Source organism: Microcaecilia unicolor, chromosome 3 (assembly GCF_901765095.1).
Source record: "Microcaecilia unicolor chromosome 3, aMicUni1.1, whole genome shotgun sequence".
In the NCBI taxonomy this organism is placed as follows: Eukaryota; Metazoa; Chordata; class Amphibia; order Gymnophiona; family Siphonopidae; genus Microcaecilia; species Microcaecilia unicolor.
Window position 1 is genome coordinate 181,567,537 of NC_044033.1, and position 17,279 is coordinate 181,584,815.

At 47.4% G+C, this 17,279-nt stretch overlaps 1 protein-coding gene across 1 annotated transcript in view; it reads left to right on the top strand.

Annotated features, from left to right (window-relative positions):
* The window catches only part of PRIM1 (DNA primase subunit 1), a 74,494-nt gene that overhangs the window by 18,236 nt on the left and 38,979 nt on the right, over positions 1-17,279 (top strand). Inside the window, 3 exon segments of the mRNA XM_030196684.1 lie at positions 11,065-11,171; positions 12,161-12,234; positions 16,544-16,680. Of these exon segments, the coding sequence (XP_030052544.1) occupies positions 11,065-11,171; positions 12,161-12,234; positions 16,544-16,680 (318 nt within the window).

Consider the following 17,279-nt stretch of genomic DNA (forward strand, 5'->3'; position numbering starts at 1 on the left):
AATTACACGTTGGGTGAAGAAAAATTTTCTCCAATTCGTTTTAAATTTACCACACTGTAGCTTCAACTCATGCCCTCTAGTCCTAGTATTTTTGGATAGCGTGAACAGTCGCTTCACATCCACCCGATCCATTCCACTCATTATTTTATACACTTCTATCATATCTCCCCTCAGCCGTCTCTTCTCCAAGCTGAAAAGCCCTAGCCTTCTCAGCCTCTCTTCGTAGGAAAGTCGTCCCATCCCCACTATCATTTTCGTCGCCCTTCGCTGTACCTTTTTCCAATTCTACTATATCTTTTTTGAGATACGGAGACCAGTACTGAACACAATACTCCAGGTGCGGTCGCACCATGGAGCGATACAACGGCATTATAACATCCGCACACCTGGACTCCATACCCTTCCTAATAACACCCAACATTCTATTCGCTTTCCTAGCCGCAGCAGCACACTGAGCAGAAGGTTTCAGCGTATCATCGACGACGACACCCAGATCCCTTTCTTGATCCGTAACTCCTAACGCGGAACTTGCAAGACGTAGCTATAATTCGGGTTCCTCTTACCCACATGCATCACTTTGCACTTGTCAACATTGAACTTCATCTGCCACTTGCACGCCCATTCTCCCAGTCTCGCAAGGTCCTCCTGTAATCGTTCACATTCCTCCTGCGACTTGACGACCCTGAATAATTTTGTGTCATCGGCGAATTTAATTACCTCACTAGTTATTCCCATCTCTAGGTCATTTATAAATACATTAAAAAGCAACGGACCCAGCACAGACCCCTGCGGGACCCCACTAACTACCCTCCTCCACTGAGAATACTGGCCACGCAATCCTACTCTCTGCTTCCTATCTTTCAACCAGTTCTTAATCCATAATAATACCCTACCTCCGATTCCATGACTCTGCAATTTCTTCAGGAGTCTTTCGTGCGGCACTTTGTCAAACGCCTTCTGAAAATCCAGATATACAATATCAACCGGCTCCCCATTGTCCACATGTTTGCTTACCCCCTCAAAAAATGCATTAGATTGGTGAGGCAAGACTTCCCTTCACTAAATCCGTGCTGACTTTGTCTCATCAGCCAGGGTTCTCTCAGCACAGCTCAATAAAGTCAGGCTGTTTCTAACACAGTCCAAATACAGCCAGACTTCTCTCAGCACAGTTCAATAAAGTCAGGCTGTTTCTAACACAGTCCAATTACAGCCAGGCTTCTCTCAGCCCAGTTCAATGAAGCTAGGCTGTTTTCAAACACAGTCCAAGTATAGCCAGGCTTCTCTCAGCACCGCTCAATAAAGTCAGGCTGTTTCTAACACAGTCCAATTACAGCCAGGCTTCTCTCAGCACCGCTCAATAAAGTCAGGCTGTTTCTAACACAGTCCAATTACAGCCAGGCTTCTCTCAGCACAGTTCAATGGAGCTAGGCTGTTTCAAACACAGTCCAAGTACAGCCAGGCTTCTCTCAGCACAGCTCAAATAAAGTCAGGCTGTTTCTAACACAGTCCAATTACAGCCAGGCTTCTCTCAGCACAGTTCAATGGAGCTAGGCTGTTTCAAACACAGTCCAAGTACAGCCAGGCTTCTCTCAGCACAGCTCAAATAAAGTCAGGCTGTTTCTAACACAGTCCAATTACAGCCAGGCTTCTCTCAGCACAGTTCAATGGAGCTAGGCTGTTTCAAACACAGTCCAAGTACAGCCAGGCTTCTCTCAGCACAGTTCAATAAAGTCAGGCTGTTTCTAACACAGTCCAATTACAGCCAGGCTTCTCTCAGCACAGCTCAATAAAGTCAGGCTGTTTCTAACACAGTCCAATTACAGCCAGGCTTCTCTCAGCACAGCTCAATAAAGTCAGGCTGTTTCTAACACAGTCCAATTACAGCCAGGCTTCTCTCAGCACAGTTCAATGGAGCTAGGCTGTTTCTAACACAGTCCAATTACAGCCAGGCTTCTCTCAGCACAGTTCAATGGAGCTAGGCTGTTTCAAACACAGTCCAATTACAGCCAGGCTTCTCTCAGCACAGTTCAATGAAGCTAGGCGGTTTCAAACACAGTCCAAGTATAGCCAGGCTTCTCTCAGCACAGCTCAATAAAGCTAGGCTTTGCGCGGGCTCAAAGCCTTGGGTCCCACCCTCTGGGTCAGTCTCTATTCTCCTGACCTCCTCCCGCTTTGACCCAGGCCTCTCCCCTATACCTCCAGTGCTGGCTGAGCCATAGCCAAGAGCTCCATGGGTTCGTCTAAGACCAGCTAAGCCTCCTCTTGCTCCATCGCCTCCGGTTCATTCTCCCCTTCTCCTTCAGTAGCCCAGTCCATTTTCTCCTCCCCCCACCCCTTTTCCAGCTGATTACACTTTTCTTCATTAACTCTGCTAGGCTGCTTTTCCTTCTCCTGCCACCGGTTCCACCACCTCCTCCACCAGGTGGGAGAATCAGCTTTTCCTTTTCCCTGGCGGCCCTCTTCTGGAGCTCCTTGGTTCTGCACCCTACTTCTCCTCCCCCGGAGCTTTCCTGTGGCCTTCTGGGAGTTGTAGTTTCCCATCTTTATGTCCCTTTTGGGCAAAACCTGAGCATCCCTAGGGTCTTCCCTCCTACCCTCCGGCTCTCTTTTCTCCGGTGGGTAGCTGGGGTCCCTCTTCCTTTCGGCATATTCCTTACATACCCCCTCCCTTAAGCTTTTACTCCCCAATTCTTCCCCCTTTTCTTCCTTATCCTCGCCTACCCGGGATAGGGCATCCACATTTCCCAAACATCTCCCCGGACGATGCTCCACTGTGTATTGGAAGGGTTGTAGTGCTAAATACACCGCATTAGCCTTCCATTGTTATTTTTCATTAAATTTAACCACTTCAGTGGGGCATGGTCCGTACTAGCTTAAATTGCCTCCCTTCGAGATAGACCGTACACTCTTGTATTGCCCACCTAATAGCTAAACACTCCTTCTCTATGGTGGAGTAATGGTTCTCATGAGGTAGGAGTTTACGGCTTAGATACAGCACGGGATGTTCTGCCCCTTCATGTTCCTGAGACAGCACTGCCCTAGCCCCCTCCCCGACGCATCCGTTTGTAGGATAAAGGGTTTTTCGAAATCTACGGCCTTCAACACCGGTTCATGGCACAGGGCCTGCTGCATCTGCTCTAACGCTCGCAACTCCGCCTCCCCCCCCCCCCCCCTCAGCTGGTCCGGGCTCTTACCCCTCAACATGTCCGTTAAGGGAGTAGCCATTACAGAAAAGTGCGGGATGAATCTCCTGTAATACCCCACCATACCCAGGAACCTACGCAATTGTTTTTTCCGATTGGGTCGGGGAAAGTCTTGGATGCTTTTAACCTTATTCAGTAAGGGTCGCACCTCCCCCCGGCCTACATTATACCCCAAATACTTCACCCTATACTGGGCAAAGTAACATTTCTTCGGGTTAAGGGTAAGTCCAGCCTCCCTAAACGATTGCAGCACTGCCCCTACCTGTTTCAAATGATTGTTCCAGTCCTCACTGTGTACTACCACATCATCCATATAGGCCGCGGCATATGTCTGATGTGGTCTGAGGACTTGGTCCAGCAATCGTTGGCAGCTCGCCGCCGCCGAATTTAGGCCAAAGGGCAGCCTTTTGAATTGGTACAAGCCTATAGGGGTACTAAAAGCTGTCTTTGCTTGTGCTCCGGGGGAAAGGGGAATCTGCCAGTACCCTTTTGTTAAATCTAAAGTGGTAAGATACTGGGCTGACCCCAACCTGTCTACCAACTCTTCAATATAAGGCATAGGATAGGCATCAGCTTGAGAGATAGTATTAAGCTGACGGAAATCAATACAAAATCTCCACTCCCCTTCAGGTTTTGGTACTAACACCACCGGGCTGGACCAGGGACTATGGGATTCCTCAATTACCCCAAAGTCCAACATTTCCTGCACTTGTTTAATGACTTCCCTCCTTTTCATTGGTGAGAGTCTATAGGGCCTTTGCCTTACTATCTTACCCCGTTCAGTTACAATGTCATGCTCTACTAGGTGGGTACTCCCCGGGCATGCTGTCAAAACATCTTTAAAGCGCTCTAAGAGCCTTCCTATCTCTTTTTGCTGCCCCTGGGGTAACCGGGGGTTAACTCCGGGTTCGCAGGGTTTGAAAATCTCTCTTATTTGAGGCCCTAACTCCTCTCCTTCCTTTTCATCCCCCCGCGTTTGAAACCCTACCCTCGCTACCCAAGGTTTCATAAGATTAACGTGAAACGTCTGGACCCGACCCCTCTCATTCGCCACCTCATACGTGAGGGGACCGAGTCTCCTCTTCACCACCCAGGGTCCTTTCCATCTAGAGGCGAACCTATGGGGATCTTCCGAGATTAAGATGAGGACCCTATCCCCTGCGGCAAACTCCCTGTCCCGAGTCCCTCTATCGTAATATCCCTTTTGTTGTTCTTGGCTCTGTTCTAGACGGTCCTGGGCATACTCCTGCATCCTACCCAATCTGCCCCTTAGATCCTGCAAATATTCGCCCACAGACTGCTCGCTGGTTTCCGGAGGTACCCAGTGTTCCTGTACGATATCTAATATACCCCTGGGTCTTCTGCCAAACATTAACTCATACGGTGAAACTCCTAAGGAGTCTTGCACCTTCTCCCGGTGTGCATAGAGCACAAAGGGTAAAGTTGGTCCCACCCGGTCCTATCCTCCCCCAAGGCTTTTTTTAGCATCCCCTTTAAAGTCCTGTTAAAGCGTTCCACCATCCCATGGTTTGGGGATGGTAAGCTGCCGTACGTACATGTTTTATCCCAAAGGCCTCCCATACTTGTCTTAAGGTATGGGACATAAAGTTGGAACCCCGGTCTGTCAAAACTTCTTGGGGAAAACCTACCTCACAAAAATTTTTTATGAGTTCCCAGGCAATACCCTTGGCCGAAATGTTCCTTAAGGGCAGGGCCCATGGATACCTGGTGGCCATGTCCATAACTACTAACACATAGAGATACCCTCTCTGTGACCTTGTTACTGGCCCCACAATATCCATGGCTATTCTCCTCACCGGTTGTTCTACCCGTGGCAGCGGCTTTAATGGGGCTTTAGGAGGGAATCTGTCTGATACCTTCTGACATCTGGGGCAGGACTTGCAGTATTTTTCCACCTCCCCATATATGCCCGGCCAATAAAACCTCGCCAATATTTGGGTCAGGGTGGCCTGGGAGCCCTTATGTCCGCTCAGAGGATGGTCGTGGGCCAGCCTTACCACCAGCGGACGAAAAGCTCGGGGTACCACCAGCTGTTTCCCTCCGCCCGAGTGCTCCCAATTTGGCACCCTTCTATATAGGATGTTCTCTTCTATCAGGAACCCCGGAGCTACCTGGCCTTCTCCCTGGCGCACCCTTTCCCAGGCATACTCTAAGGTAGGGTCCGTGGCCTGCTCCCTATGAAATTGGGGAAACTGCTCCCTCAATTCTTCCGGGGCCACCGGCAGGTAACTCTCCCTCTGTGCCCGCTGAAGAGCCTCCCTTCTACCCTTCTGCTCCTTTTTTTTCACGGCTTTCCTTTTTTTTTCCCGGCCCGGTTCGCCCAATACCTCCCCCTGAAAAGGAACCCCCCCCCCTATTCCCTCTGTTTCTTCGTCTACCTCGCGGTGAGCCTGGGCCCTGGTAGTGACCAACACTTTTCTCTCCCCCATACACTCTATAAATGGTGGCCAATCCCTCCCTAAAATCATCTCATGCGGCAATCTGGATAGAACGGCCATGGCCAGCTCTAGCTCTCCGGTGGGCCCCTGTAAGTTGACCCGCTGGAGTGCATAACGGGTCCTGGCCCCATGAATACATTGGATAGACACCCCTCCATCATAGGTCTCCCTGCCCGGGGCCCTCCTCTTTCTTATCTGTTGCCACAGCCTCCGGGAGATCATGGATTGGTCGGCCCCAGAGTCTAACATGGCGGTGATGGGTACTCCCTCCACCTTAACTTGAGTTAGGTACCTGGGCCTAACTCCTTTTTCTACCTGAGAGATCCACCCCTCCCGCCACTGGCAATCCTTTTTGAAATGCCCTACCTTACCACACTTAAAACACCCCTTGCTCCCAAAAGGAATAGCCTTTCTACTCGGGCCGGCGTCTAACTCGGTCTTTTTACTCCCTGCGGGGGTCTCAGGCTTAATTAGGGAAACTTTCGGGCCCCCTTTTTCTAACGCCCGAGTCCTGCCTCCCTCCCGCTCTGGTCCCCCCCACTGCTGGGCTTCCAGGTAACATTCCAAACCCGATGTCACCCCCTCTACCGTCTTACATCCCCTCTTTATTAATTCGGCCCTAATTTCGTCGGGCAGACCCTGGAGGAATTGCTCCACTACTAATTCTTGCAGTACCTCGTACAGGTTGTGTCGCTCGGGCTCCAACCATTTTTTCACTAAATCCATTAGCTTATTTGCTACCGCTTTAGGGGGGGGTCCCCTTTTCCCATTTGGTGGCTCTAAACTTACGTCTGTAAGCTTGTGTACTGAGTCCATATCTGTCCTTGATAGCTTCTTTCAACCTTCCATAGTTGGCAGCCTCTTCCGGAGACAAATCCCTAAAGGCTGCCAAAGCCTCCCCGGATAGAGAAGGCACCAATCTCATGGCCCACTGCTCTTGTGGCCACCCAGCCGCCCCAGCCACCCTCTCAAATGCTGTCAAAAAATCGTCCACATTATCCTGCTCGGACAACTTCCCCCAGTTAAGTGAATTCATGGAGACATGTCCTACCGCACCGCTTCCTCCGGGCCCGTGTCCATTTGCTCCGGTTTCCCCCTCACGGGGAACATTAGCCCCTCTCTGGAAAAAGTCTTGTAGCATGTTGAGTACTGGTTGCTGCTGATCCCGGGCCGCCATCAGAGAGTCCTCGACTATCTTGGCCGTCGGCTCCTGCTGTTTTTGGAACTGGAGAGTCATCCACCCGAAGATCTCATTGGGGTCCATCACGGCACTGGCACTGCCACCTGGGGGAGGGACAAAACAACAGAGAACCACCTCCAAGTGCGATTACCTCACTTAAGTTGGACTCTTTCTCTGATCCCTCTAACACCCCCCCCCTCCCCCAGTTAGGCCCGCTTACCGGAACCCAAGATGGGTCTGCGCCTTTCTCAGCGTTGGCCCTCTCGTGGGGCTTCTCGTCCAGTCGGGTCACAGCCTCCTCTAGCGACAGGTCCTGCAGCAGGATCCCACTTCTGACACCACTTGTAAACAAGGCTCCTACTGGCTAAGTCCGTGAAGCCTCCTCACCACCAGCACCGAGCTCTCTGTTTTCCTCTTTATGTGTTTCTTCTTCTTTCTTGGGCCTGTTTTTAGGATTTGCAACCCAACCCCCTTTTCTTCAACAGCTCCTCGGCTGTTTGAAACCCAGTCCAATTACAGCCAGGGTTCTCTCAGCACAGCTCAATAAAGTCAGGCTGTTTCTAACACAGTCCAAATACAGCCAGGCTTCTCTCAGCCCAGTTCAATGAAGCTAGGCTGTTTCAAACACAGTCCAAGTATAGCCAGGCTTCTCTCAGCACCGCTCAATAAAGTCAGGCTGTTTCAAACACAGTCCAAGTACAGCCAGGCTTCTCTCAGCACAGCTCAAATAAAGTCAGGCTGTTTCTAACACAGTCCAATTACAGCCAGGCTTCTCTCAGCACAGTTCAATGGAGCTAGGCTGTTTCTAACACAGTCCAATTACAGCCAGGCTTCTCTCAGCACAGTTCAATGGAGCTAGGCTGTTTCAAACACAGTCCAAGTACAGCCAGGCTTCTCTCAGCACAGCTCAATAAAGTCAGGCTGTTTCTAACACAGTCCAATTACAGCCAGGCTTCTCTCAGCACAGTTCAATGGAGCTAGGCTGTTTCAAACACAGTCCAATTACAGCCAGGCTTCTCTCAGCACAGTTCAATGAAGCTAGGCTGTTTCAAACACAGTCCAAGTATAGCCAGGCTTCTCTCAGCACAGCTCAATAAAGCTAGGCTTTGCGCAGGCTCAAAGCCTTGGGACCCACCCTCTGGGTCAGTCTCTATTCTCCTGACCTCCTCCCGCTTTGACCCAGGCCTCTCCCCTATACCTCCAGTGCTGGCTGAGCCATAGCCAAGAGCTCCATGGGTTCGTCTAAGACCAGCTCAGCCTCCTCTTGCTCCATCGCCTCCGGTTCATTCTCCCCTTCTCCTTCAGTAGCCCAGTCCATTTTGTCCTCCCCCCACCCCTTTTCCTGCTGATTACACTTTTCTTCATTAACTCTGCTAGGCTGCTTTTCCTTCTCCTGCCACTGGTTCCACCACCTCCTCCACCAGGTGGGGAGAATCAGCTTTTCCTTTTCCCTGGCGGCCCTCTTCTGGAGCTCCTTGGTTCTGCCACCCTACTTCTCCTCCCCGGAGCTCTCCTGTGGCCTTCTGGGAGTTGTAGTTTCCCATCTTTATGTCCCTTTGGGCAAAACCTGAGCATCCCTAGGGTCTTCCCTCCTACCCTCCGGCTCTCTTTTCTCCGGTGGGTAGCTGGGGTCCCTCTTCCTTTCGGCATATTCCTTACAATCCATAATGCCTTCCCAAAATCTTTTGATCATTGCACATCCCACAAACAATGAAGATAAGTCACTTCCTAAGTAGCACATTTCATACAAGCTGCCGACCTCTCTGGCAAGATTTAAGCAAGCCAAACTGGTGACATACATAATCTGTGTAAAATGTTAAAATGAATATCATGCAATTGCACAGATTCCACCAATGTAGGTACTTCCAGAAGATGATCTAAAAAATCTTCTGCCTCATACTCTGTTCCCAAATCTCAGGTCCACTTAATTTGCTGTAACTTGAACCAGGGAGTTCTCTGCTTTACTCAGAAAAGTTATAAAACTTCCCAATCAGCCCCCGTAACATCCTGACTCCCAAATTGATCTCCATTGTGTTGCCCTTAATCCTTCCCTCATCCTGATTCAATAATGTGATGTAATGATGAGCTTGATATCGAAACAAGTCACAATTCTCCAGTCCATAGCGTTCCTGCAAAACTTGGAATAATAACAATATTCTTAGTTTTGTTCCCCATTCCTCTCCATTCCTTCCGTAATAATTCCTAACATTCTATTTGCTGTCTTTTTTTTTAATTTGTTAAACTTTTTATTAATATTCCAACAAAGTATTACACTCGTAAGCAATATTCCTATACATAGCTCATCTGCAACAATCAAGCTTTGTTAACATTCTTTATTTTTCCCCCCCTCCCCTCCCCCATTAGTTCCCCTAATCGTAACCATTCTTCCGCATTGGGTTTATATTTTCCCTTTCGCCTATCGGTCATTTTTCCATTCCCATCAAGAAGTACAATTTATTTTCCCAATTCTGTCTCGTGGGCCTGTTCTTTATTTCCATTTCAGTGCTATTGTTGTTTTGGCTGCTGCTAGGCACATACTCTATTTGCTGTCTTATTCACTGCTGCACACTGAGCAAAATATTTCAACATATAAACAATGACACCTATATCGTTTTCCTGTGTGGGGACTCATAATGTGGAACCTTGCATCATGTAGCTGTAGTCTGGGTTCCTCTTCCCTACTTGCATCACTTTGCACTTGCTCACATTATATGTCATCTGCCATTTGGATGCCTAATCTCATAAGGTCCTCTTGAAATTTTTCACAATCCTCTTGTGATTTAACAACTTTAAATAACTTTGTGTCATCAGCAGTTTTGACCACCTCACTGTTTCCTATCCATTCAGAATGGTCTGGTGGACATTTAAGGAAGGAAAAATTTAGTGCTAATTTTCTTTCCTTGAGTCCTCCCATAGGGTTACCATACGTCCGGATTTCCCCGGACATGTCCTCTTTTTGAGGGCATGTCCGGGGCGTCCGGCGGATTTTGCCCCCGCCCACGTTTGTCCGGATTTCTGGACAAACGTGGGCGCGGGTGCGGGCAGGCGCGTGCGTGCGGTGGGCGTGTGGGCGGGCGATCGGCGCCGTGGGTCTGGTGACCTGGTCTCCCGTCCCCTCCCCTTCCTTACCATGTTCCCTGGTGGTCTAGTGACGTCTTCGGGGCAGGAAAGAGCCCCCTCTTTCCTGCCCGGAGCGCTGCCTCCCCTGTCTATCATCCTTCTCGTTCTGGCTGGGGATTCAAAATGGCCGCCGAGAGTTGAACTCTCGCGAGGCCGCTTCAACTCTCGGTGGCCATTTTGAATCCCCAGCCATACCGAGGAGGATGCAGCAGGCAAGGGCAGGCAGCGCTCCGGGCAGGAAAGAGGGGGCTCTTTCCTGCCCCGAAGAGAAGACGCTACTAGACCACCAGGGCTAGACAGTAAGTGAGGGGGGGGTATGTGATGGGGGGGAGGGGACTATGTGACGGGGGGGGGAATAGGGGCGGAACCCGGACCTGAAGGGGGCGGGGCGTGAGGCGTGGCGGGGGCGGGGTAGGGGGGCGTGACATGTGTCCTCTTTTTCAGAGGACACAAAATGGTAACCCTATCCTCCCAGAACAGTCCAAAGTTCCAACTAGAAATCTGTTCTAGTTTTTCTTGTTTTAGGTTAAATTTCCTTTTTCCATTATACTGGTAATAGAAGCACTGATGGAGTTAGTGCTTGGGAACCTGCCTGGAGATTCCTCTAGGCAAGCCTTGTCCAAATTCAGTCCTCATGGCACCTAAACGGGCCAGATTTTCAGGATATTCCTAATGAATATGCACAAAGGTGTTTTGAATACAGTGGAGGTAGCAGGCATGCAGATCTCTTTTCATGTATATTCATTAGGAATATCCTGAAAGGCTGGTTCGTTTGCAGCCTTTGAGGACTGAACTTGGACAGGCCTGCTCTAGACAGTCAGATGGAGGCTTGACTAGTTCTAGGGTGATCTTGGGGGCTGGTTTTACTTGTACTTAGTTGCAGAAAATATTGGCTACTAGTGGATGCATGGTGCCCTATAGGGCAGAACTCACAAGCTTCAGCTCTCTTCCTCCATTTGCTAGTTTTGTCTGAATTAGTTTGGTAGGACTCAAGAAAAGTAAATTAGCAGGTAAGGCCATTTTTCCTTTTCTAATGAATGTCCAGTTCTTGTTATGGGAAAGTTAAATTGTAGATTTGAAAATCTCTCCTTTTTATTTTCAGCCTAACCAGCATAACACTGTGAGGCATGGGGCTTTCCAGGCCCAGGAGAAGGAGCTGGTGTTTGACATTGATATGACAGATTACGATGATGTCAGGAAGTGCTGCAGGTAGAATAGAAACTTGTCTTTTGCAATCATATCAAATACTCTTTGAACAGAGCTAGAACCTGACTGAAACCAAATCTGCCATCCACTCTATTTCAACAGAAACCAAAACTGTAAACGAAACTCCCCCATCCCCCCTCCTGAGCTAAGCCAGCTCCATTGTCTTTCCACCCTTCCTCCCCCGCGATCACTCCCCCCCCCCCCTAATTAGACCCTCTCCAGGTGTTTCTTGGGAAGGCCTGGCGGTCTAGTGGAGTCTTTAGGAGCAGGAACCCACTTGTTCCTGCCCTGTGCCGCTGCTCCATTTGTAATGGCTGCCATGACTTCTCATGGCAGTTTCAGCAGCTATTGCAAATGGAGCAGTGGCATGGGGCAGGGATGAGTGGGGTTTGTTTCTATTCACAAAGACTCCATTAGATCACCAAGCCTTCCTAAGGTAGGCCTGGGGCTATGAGTGGGATTATTTTTTTTTTTTGGTGTGGTGGTGGGGGGGGGGGGGGTGGAGATTGTTAGGTGGGGAGAAGTGAGGTTTCAGCTGAAAATGCACAGGCTGATTTTGGGGCCAAATCTGAAACTAAAACTCGGTTGGCCTCTAAACAAAGCTTACCAAGTATGTCCTTGAACTCCATAGCCGGCCAAGTTTTCAGGATATAACAGTTTTTAGGTTTGGTTTCTTGCCTTTCAAAATTTGAGGTTAAGGTGAGGTACAATAGATATGCTCCTGCCAAAGTTGACTTACAATCTAATTTGCACACCTGAGTGATTTGTTCAGGGTCACAGAGAACATCACTAGAAGTAAGATTTGATCCCTGGCTTTCCTGGTACTCAGCCCACTTTCCCTAACCAGTAGGCTATTCATCCACTTGTAATGTATTTTCAGTGTGAATATCCTGAAACTCTGCCTGGCTGTGGGGTCCCTGCGGACAAGTTTAGGAGTTACTGTCTCAGGTTGATTGAAAAGTGCTTTCTCTGTCCTTGTGCAATTGTTGCAGCTCAGCAGACATCTGTTTGAAGTGCTGGACCCTTATGACCATCGCTATTCGTGTCCTGGACAGAGCATTGAAAGGTAAGTACTGGAACAGTCACTGTGCTTAGACTGGATGTAGAATTTTTATTATGCTCTGCACTGCTTGTATTTCTGTCTCCAGCTCCTGTTATTTTGGGCTGAGAGGCTGCTGAAATACCACTTGTGGAATATGAGAACCAAGTACTCCTATTAAAGTCCTTTTTTGTGTCCTGAAGTATATCCTTATTTTTTTCTTATTTCTTCTTTGTACAAGGATAGCTTCAGCTATTGGCATGTTGTCAGGTCGTCAGCCCATTCACCTTTGATGTACTTATCATGACAGTGATAAATACAAGACCATAGAGCAGCACTGCTACCACTGCTACAAGTCATTTCTGTAGCACTACATGGTGCTATATATGGGAAAAATATAGTGTCAGAAAAACATAAGATTATTCCTATTTTCTTACAATCAAGACACACAGATGAGACGGATGAAATAAAAGGATTTGGGTTGAATGAAGCGTAATTGGAATGAACCAAAACCAGTTGTTTGATGGAGTTAATTGAGGACATTTATAAAAAAATAATAATAAAGACACTGATTTCCACAAAATAAATAAAAAAAAAAATCAATTACTATGGGTTTTAAGTCAGCATCATTCCCTTATCAAACTTCCAATAACTGCAAAATGTCTGGTGTGTAGATTTCCATATCAGTTTTCCTCATACACTACTCTGCATTCTGGTACATCTCCACTGACTCACAACAGTCTCCTTTACCCTCCCCTGTACCTTTCATTTGTGACCATCTATGACATGCAATTATTTCTTGTTTGTGTTATCTTCAGCTTTAGTCCAGATCATCCAAGACTCCCTTTCCGTCCTGCACATTCTCTGCAGGGCCTACTGGCATTGTTTCAAAGCCACGTAGTTTTCCAGTCTAGAACAGACTTTGATTTCAACACCATAGCACATTGTTGTCCTAGCAGTATGTTTCACACTTTCAGCCACATATTTGGTCTATGCAAGAGAAAGAGTGGAGAAAAAATGAAATCTATTTAATATGAAAGATAAGAGTTTATTACTTTAAAATTGAAATGGTCTCTGTTGTCCTCTGTTGATATTGTATCCATAGTCTTTCAGCATGAGTAGTCCCATTGAGTTGGAGAAGGCTCTCATTTGCCCCATTTAGAAGAATCGTTCTTTGGACCCTTCAATCCCGTCAAATTACTGCCCGGGGTCTAACATCTTTTTTTATGGCTAAGTTAGCAGAAAAAGTTGTGTATGAACAGCTCTCCACTCGTCCATCCTTCATTTGAGGCAAGGAGGGTTCCCTGCAGCCCGCTGCCTTCCCCAAATCCAGCATCACTAGCTTCCTTCCTTCCTTCAGGTCCAGAATCACTGCTGCTTCCTTCTCCTTCCCCCGCTGTCACTGCAATGCTTGCAGCTTACATTTTCAGGCCGTCCGTGATTCACACAGGCAGGCACTCCAGGACCTTTGCAGTCTGCTGCATCCGGCTGTTTATGATGCAACTTCCTGTTGTGAGGGCAGACGCGGCAGAGTGAAGGCCCCACAGTGTCTGTGCGAATTGTGAGGGGTCCGAAAATGTAAGCTGCAAGCACTGCAGCAGCGGTGGGGAAGAAGCAGGAAGTGGCAGATTCTGGACCTGCAGGAGGGGAAAGTAGGGAGCGATGCTGGATTGTGGGTGGCAGGAGGGAGATCAAGATGTGCTGCGGTGCACAGTTTGGGAAATGCTGATGTAGATGATAAAATATGCACCTATTTGTGTAGTTCAACCATGCACATTTATGCCAACTCCTGAGCAGGTGTAAGTGTGCATGGGTGCATTTTAACCACTGCTGTGGACGGGTTTGTGAGGCTATTTTATAAAGACACAGGCATCTGGCTCTTTACAATCTCAAAATATGCACCTGGTGACTTGTTATAAAATTACTCTCAAAATGCTTTGAGTAAAGCACTTTGCAGCTTATATTTTCTTTGCTGAAATTTAAACATTGTGTTACTTGTAGGAAAAAACACCTAAACAGCAAGGTGCATCTTTTTGCCACATTCATTTATGGAGGCAACATCAATACGGTATGGGTACTTATTATCCGCAACTCACCAAATAGGTTTTGCGTGGATTAAAAAAGAAATCTAAACATCATCAATGATCACAATATCATACAGAATACCACAAAATATAAGAGAAAAAACACAGCTTACTTTACCAGATTCTGATCTTATGTCAGTTGGCAATGAATTCTAATTTTTAACAGCCTGATATGAAAAAGAAACAACAAAGTACCGCTTTTATATTGAACTTTACCAAAGGAAGAATCGAACAGGATATATATCTAGAGGCCAAACCATAGATGATTCTGAAAGTCATGAGACAAACCTTATACAAAGAAAAAAAAATGAGCACCAACAGGCAGCCAATGAAATTTGATTAAAAGTACATTGATTAAAAGTAGAGTAGCCCTTCTTGTATGACTAGAATTAAACAGGAATCTGGTTGCTGTATTTTGAAGAAATTGCAGGCAAGTAAATGGCTTCAGTGTCACCCATATACAAGAGGTTGAAATGTAGACAATACAGTCACTCGTAAAATCAATTTAAGGTGTTCAGGCAGAAAATGTCTTAACATGTCCACACATCTTTAATTTACTTTAAAGAATCAAATAGGTAAGGTAGTCCTTGGCTTTTAAGTTAAATGAGAATTCAAAATAATACCCAGTATTCAATCCCAAACTTCATATTTCCAATTACAATCCCTTCTAGTAGGGGGGTGACAGAGAAGGAAGACCAAACTGTAAGAATTTGATCTTATTCGTATTCAGTTTTAAACAAACTGATGTCACCCAATCTTCAACAGCATTAAAGAAATCTTGGATTTATCCTGTAGCCTCTAACAGGAAAAATGAAGCAAAGCAGTAAAGTAATATCTGCATAATTATGGTAAGATATTCCCAATTGCATCAGCTTTTGATTAAAAGTAGCCATCACAAGATTAAAAAGAATGGAAGAAACGGGAGAGCCCTGAGGGGATCCCACACTTTTTGCCTTTCAAGGCTCAGAAACCTCATTCGCTTCGGAGAATCACTTCAAACCATGAAAGCACCCTCTTTGACATGCCAACAGAGTTCAGCAAATAAAGTGGTAAATCACGATCTGTAAGATCAAATTCAGCAGACAAGTCAAACTGCAATAAGACATCGGACAAACATTTTAATGCAGGGCTACTCAAATAGTCTGTAATCCAGGGTGCCAACCTTTTGGGTATCGCTCCAGTTCCCCCCTCCCCCCCACCTCACCAGTTCTCTAAATGCTCCTCTGGATCGCAGCAGATAGTGCTGAAGGCTGCCTCTCTGGCCGGAGGAGCCTTTCCTCTGCTGTGTGCCGCACACAGGAAATTGCATCATAGAGGTAGGACGCAGCAGAGGAAAGGCTCCACCAGCCACAGCCTTCAGCATTGTCTCTGCTGCGACCCACTGCAGAGTGGAGGGACCAGCATGGCGGGGGAGCTATATTGATGCCAGACCCGAGGAAGGGGGACAGGAAGGGAGAGATGACAAACTGGCTGGTGAGGAGGGTAGAGGGGAGAGATGCTGGCCCTGTGGGAGAGGAGCAGAGGAAAGAGAGATCTGGAGCAAAGGGGAGGGGGGAAGAGAGGGGAGAGGTTCTGGTCTGGGGGGAGGGGGAAGAGATAGAGACCTGGACCAGGGAGAGAGAGAGAGACAGATACTGGACCAGCAGAGGGAGGGAGAGAAAGATGTTAAACCACTGATTGGGGGGGGGGGGGGTGTAGGAGGAAGGGAAGAGAAAAGCTGGGCGTGGGGAGTGACAGGGATACAGAAGAGATGCATGGTCATGGAGGGACATAGGGGGCAATATTGGACACAAGGGGAAGGATAAGAACACATACTGAGCACGGGGAGATGCTGGACAGGATTGATAGGGGGACACAGAAAAGATGAATACTGGACTTAGAGAAGAAAGGTCAAAAGGACAGGAAACCCTGGAGAGAGTTAAATAAACGGAGAAAAGCAGAAGAGATACTAGAACCAAAGCAATGCTTGTACAACAAAGAAGAAAATTATTTTTTTCTGAATTAATTGTAATATGTCAGCGTTGTGAATATGCATCCCTCTCCCCTCGGTCCCCTGTACCTTGGGAGCAATGGTAACTGTAATTGTAATTGCCCTATAACATCATGAGACGTGATGTGTACGTGGTAATTTGTGGATTGTGTTTCAGACAGCTGACTTTTCTGGCCCTCCACTTAAAACTTTTGAGTAGCTCTGCTTTAATGTAAAGAAAAAGAGAATGATCTACTACTGCTGACTATTTATGTTCCCCCAGAGGACTTTGGCTTTCAACATCGCCTATGGGTGTATTCGGGAAGGAGAGGGGTGCATTGCTGGGTGTGTGATGAGTCGGCTCGGAAGTTGTCCCAAGCAGCTCGCTCTGCAGTAGCTGAGTATCTGAGTCTTGTAAAGGTAGGTTTTTGTGCAGATTTATTTCATCACAAATTGTCACGTACCTCCTAGCTAAAGGAGTGCTTTACTTGCATTGTATAGATAGAAAATACTATTCTTCTGCAGTTGTGTTTTCCTAAGATGTGTTATGCTGTGTTTGGGGCAATAGGCCATTTTGCCCAGCACCCTCTGAAATGGCCAGTCTAAGTCATTAGGAAATACCCAGAAAATCCAAGGAGTAGATCCATTCCCAGAGGATAAGCAGTAGCTTTTCCACATCTACCTGATCAGTAACTGATTATTAACTTTTCCTCTAGGAACTTGTTCAGACCTTTTTTAAGCCCAGCTATGTTAGATGTATTACTCTACATCTAGACAAGTGGGTTATCTCCCCCTGCCAGTAGATGAAGACAGAGAAAAAAAGTTCAGAACTGGTTTCACTCCATCTAAAGGGGGCTGGTGCTGCCTTCCACTCTTCAGTATTTCTCTGTCTCGAGCAGATAATGCAAACAGGCAGTCTGATGGAGTAGGATTGTTGGCCTAGGTTAGTGATCCCTCCTGGTGGAACAGGATCTTAGGTTCCCAGGGCAGCTGTCTTCAGGCTGATTCCCCTGGTTGAA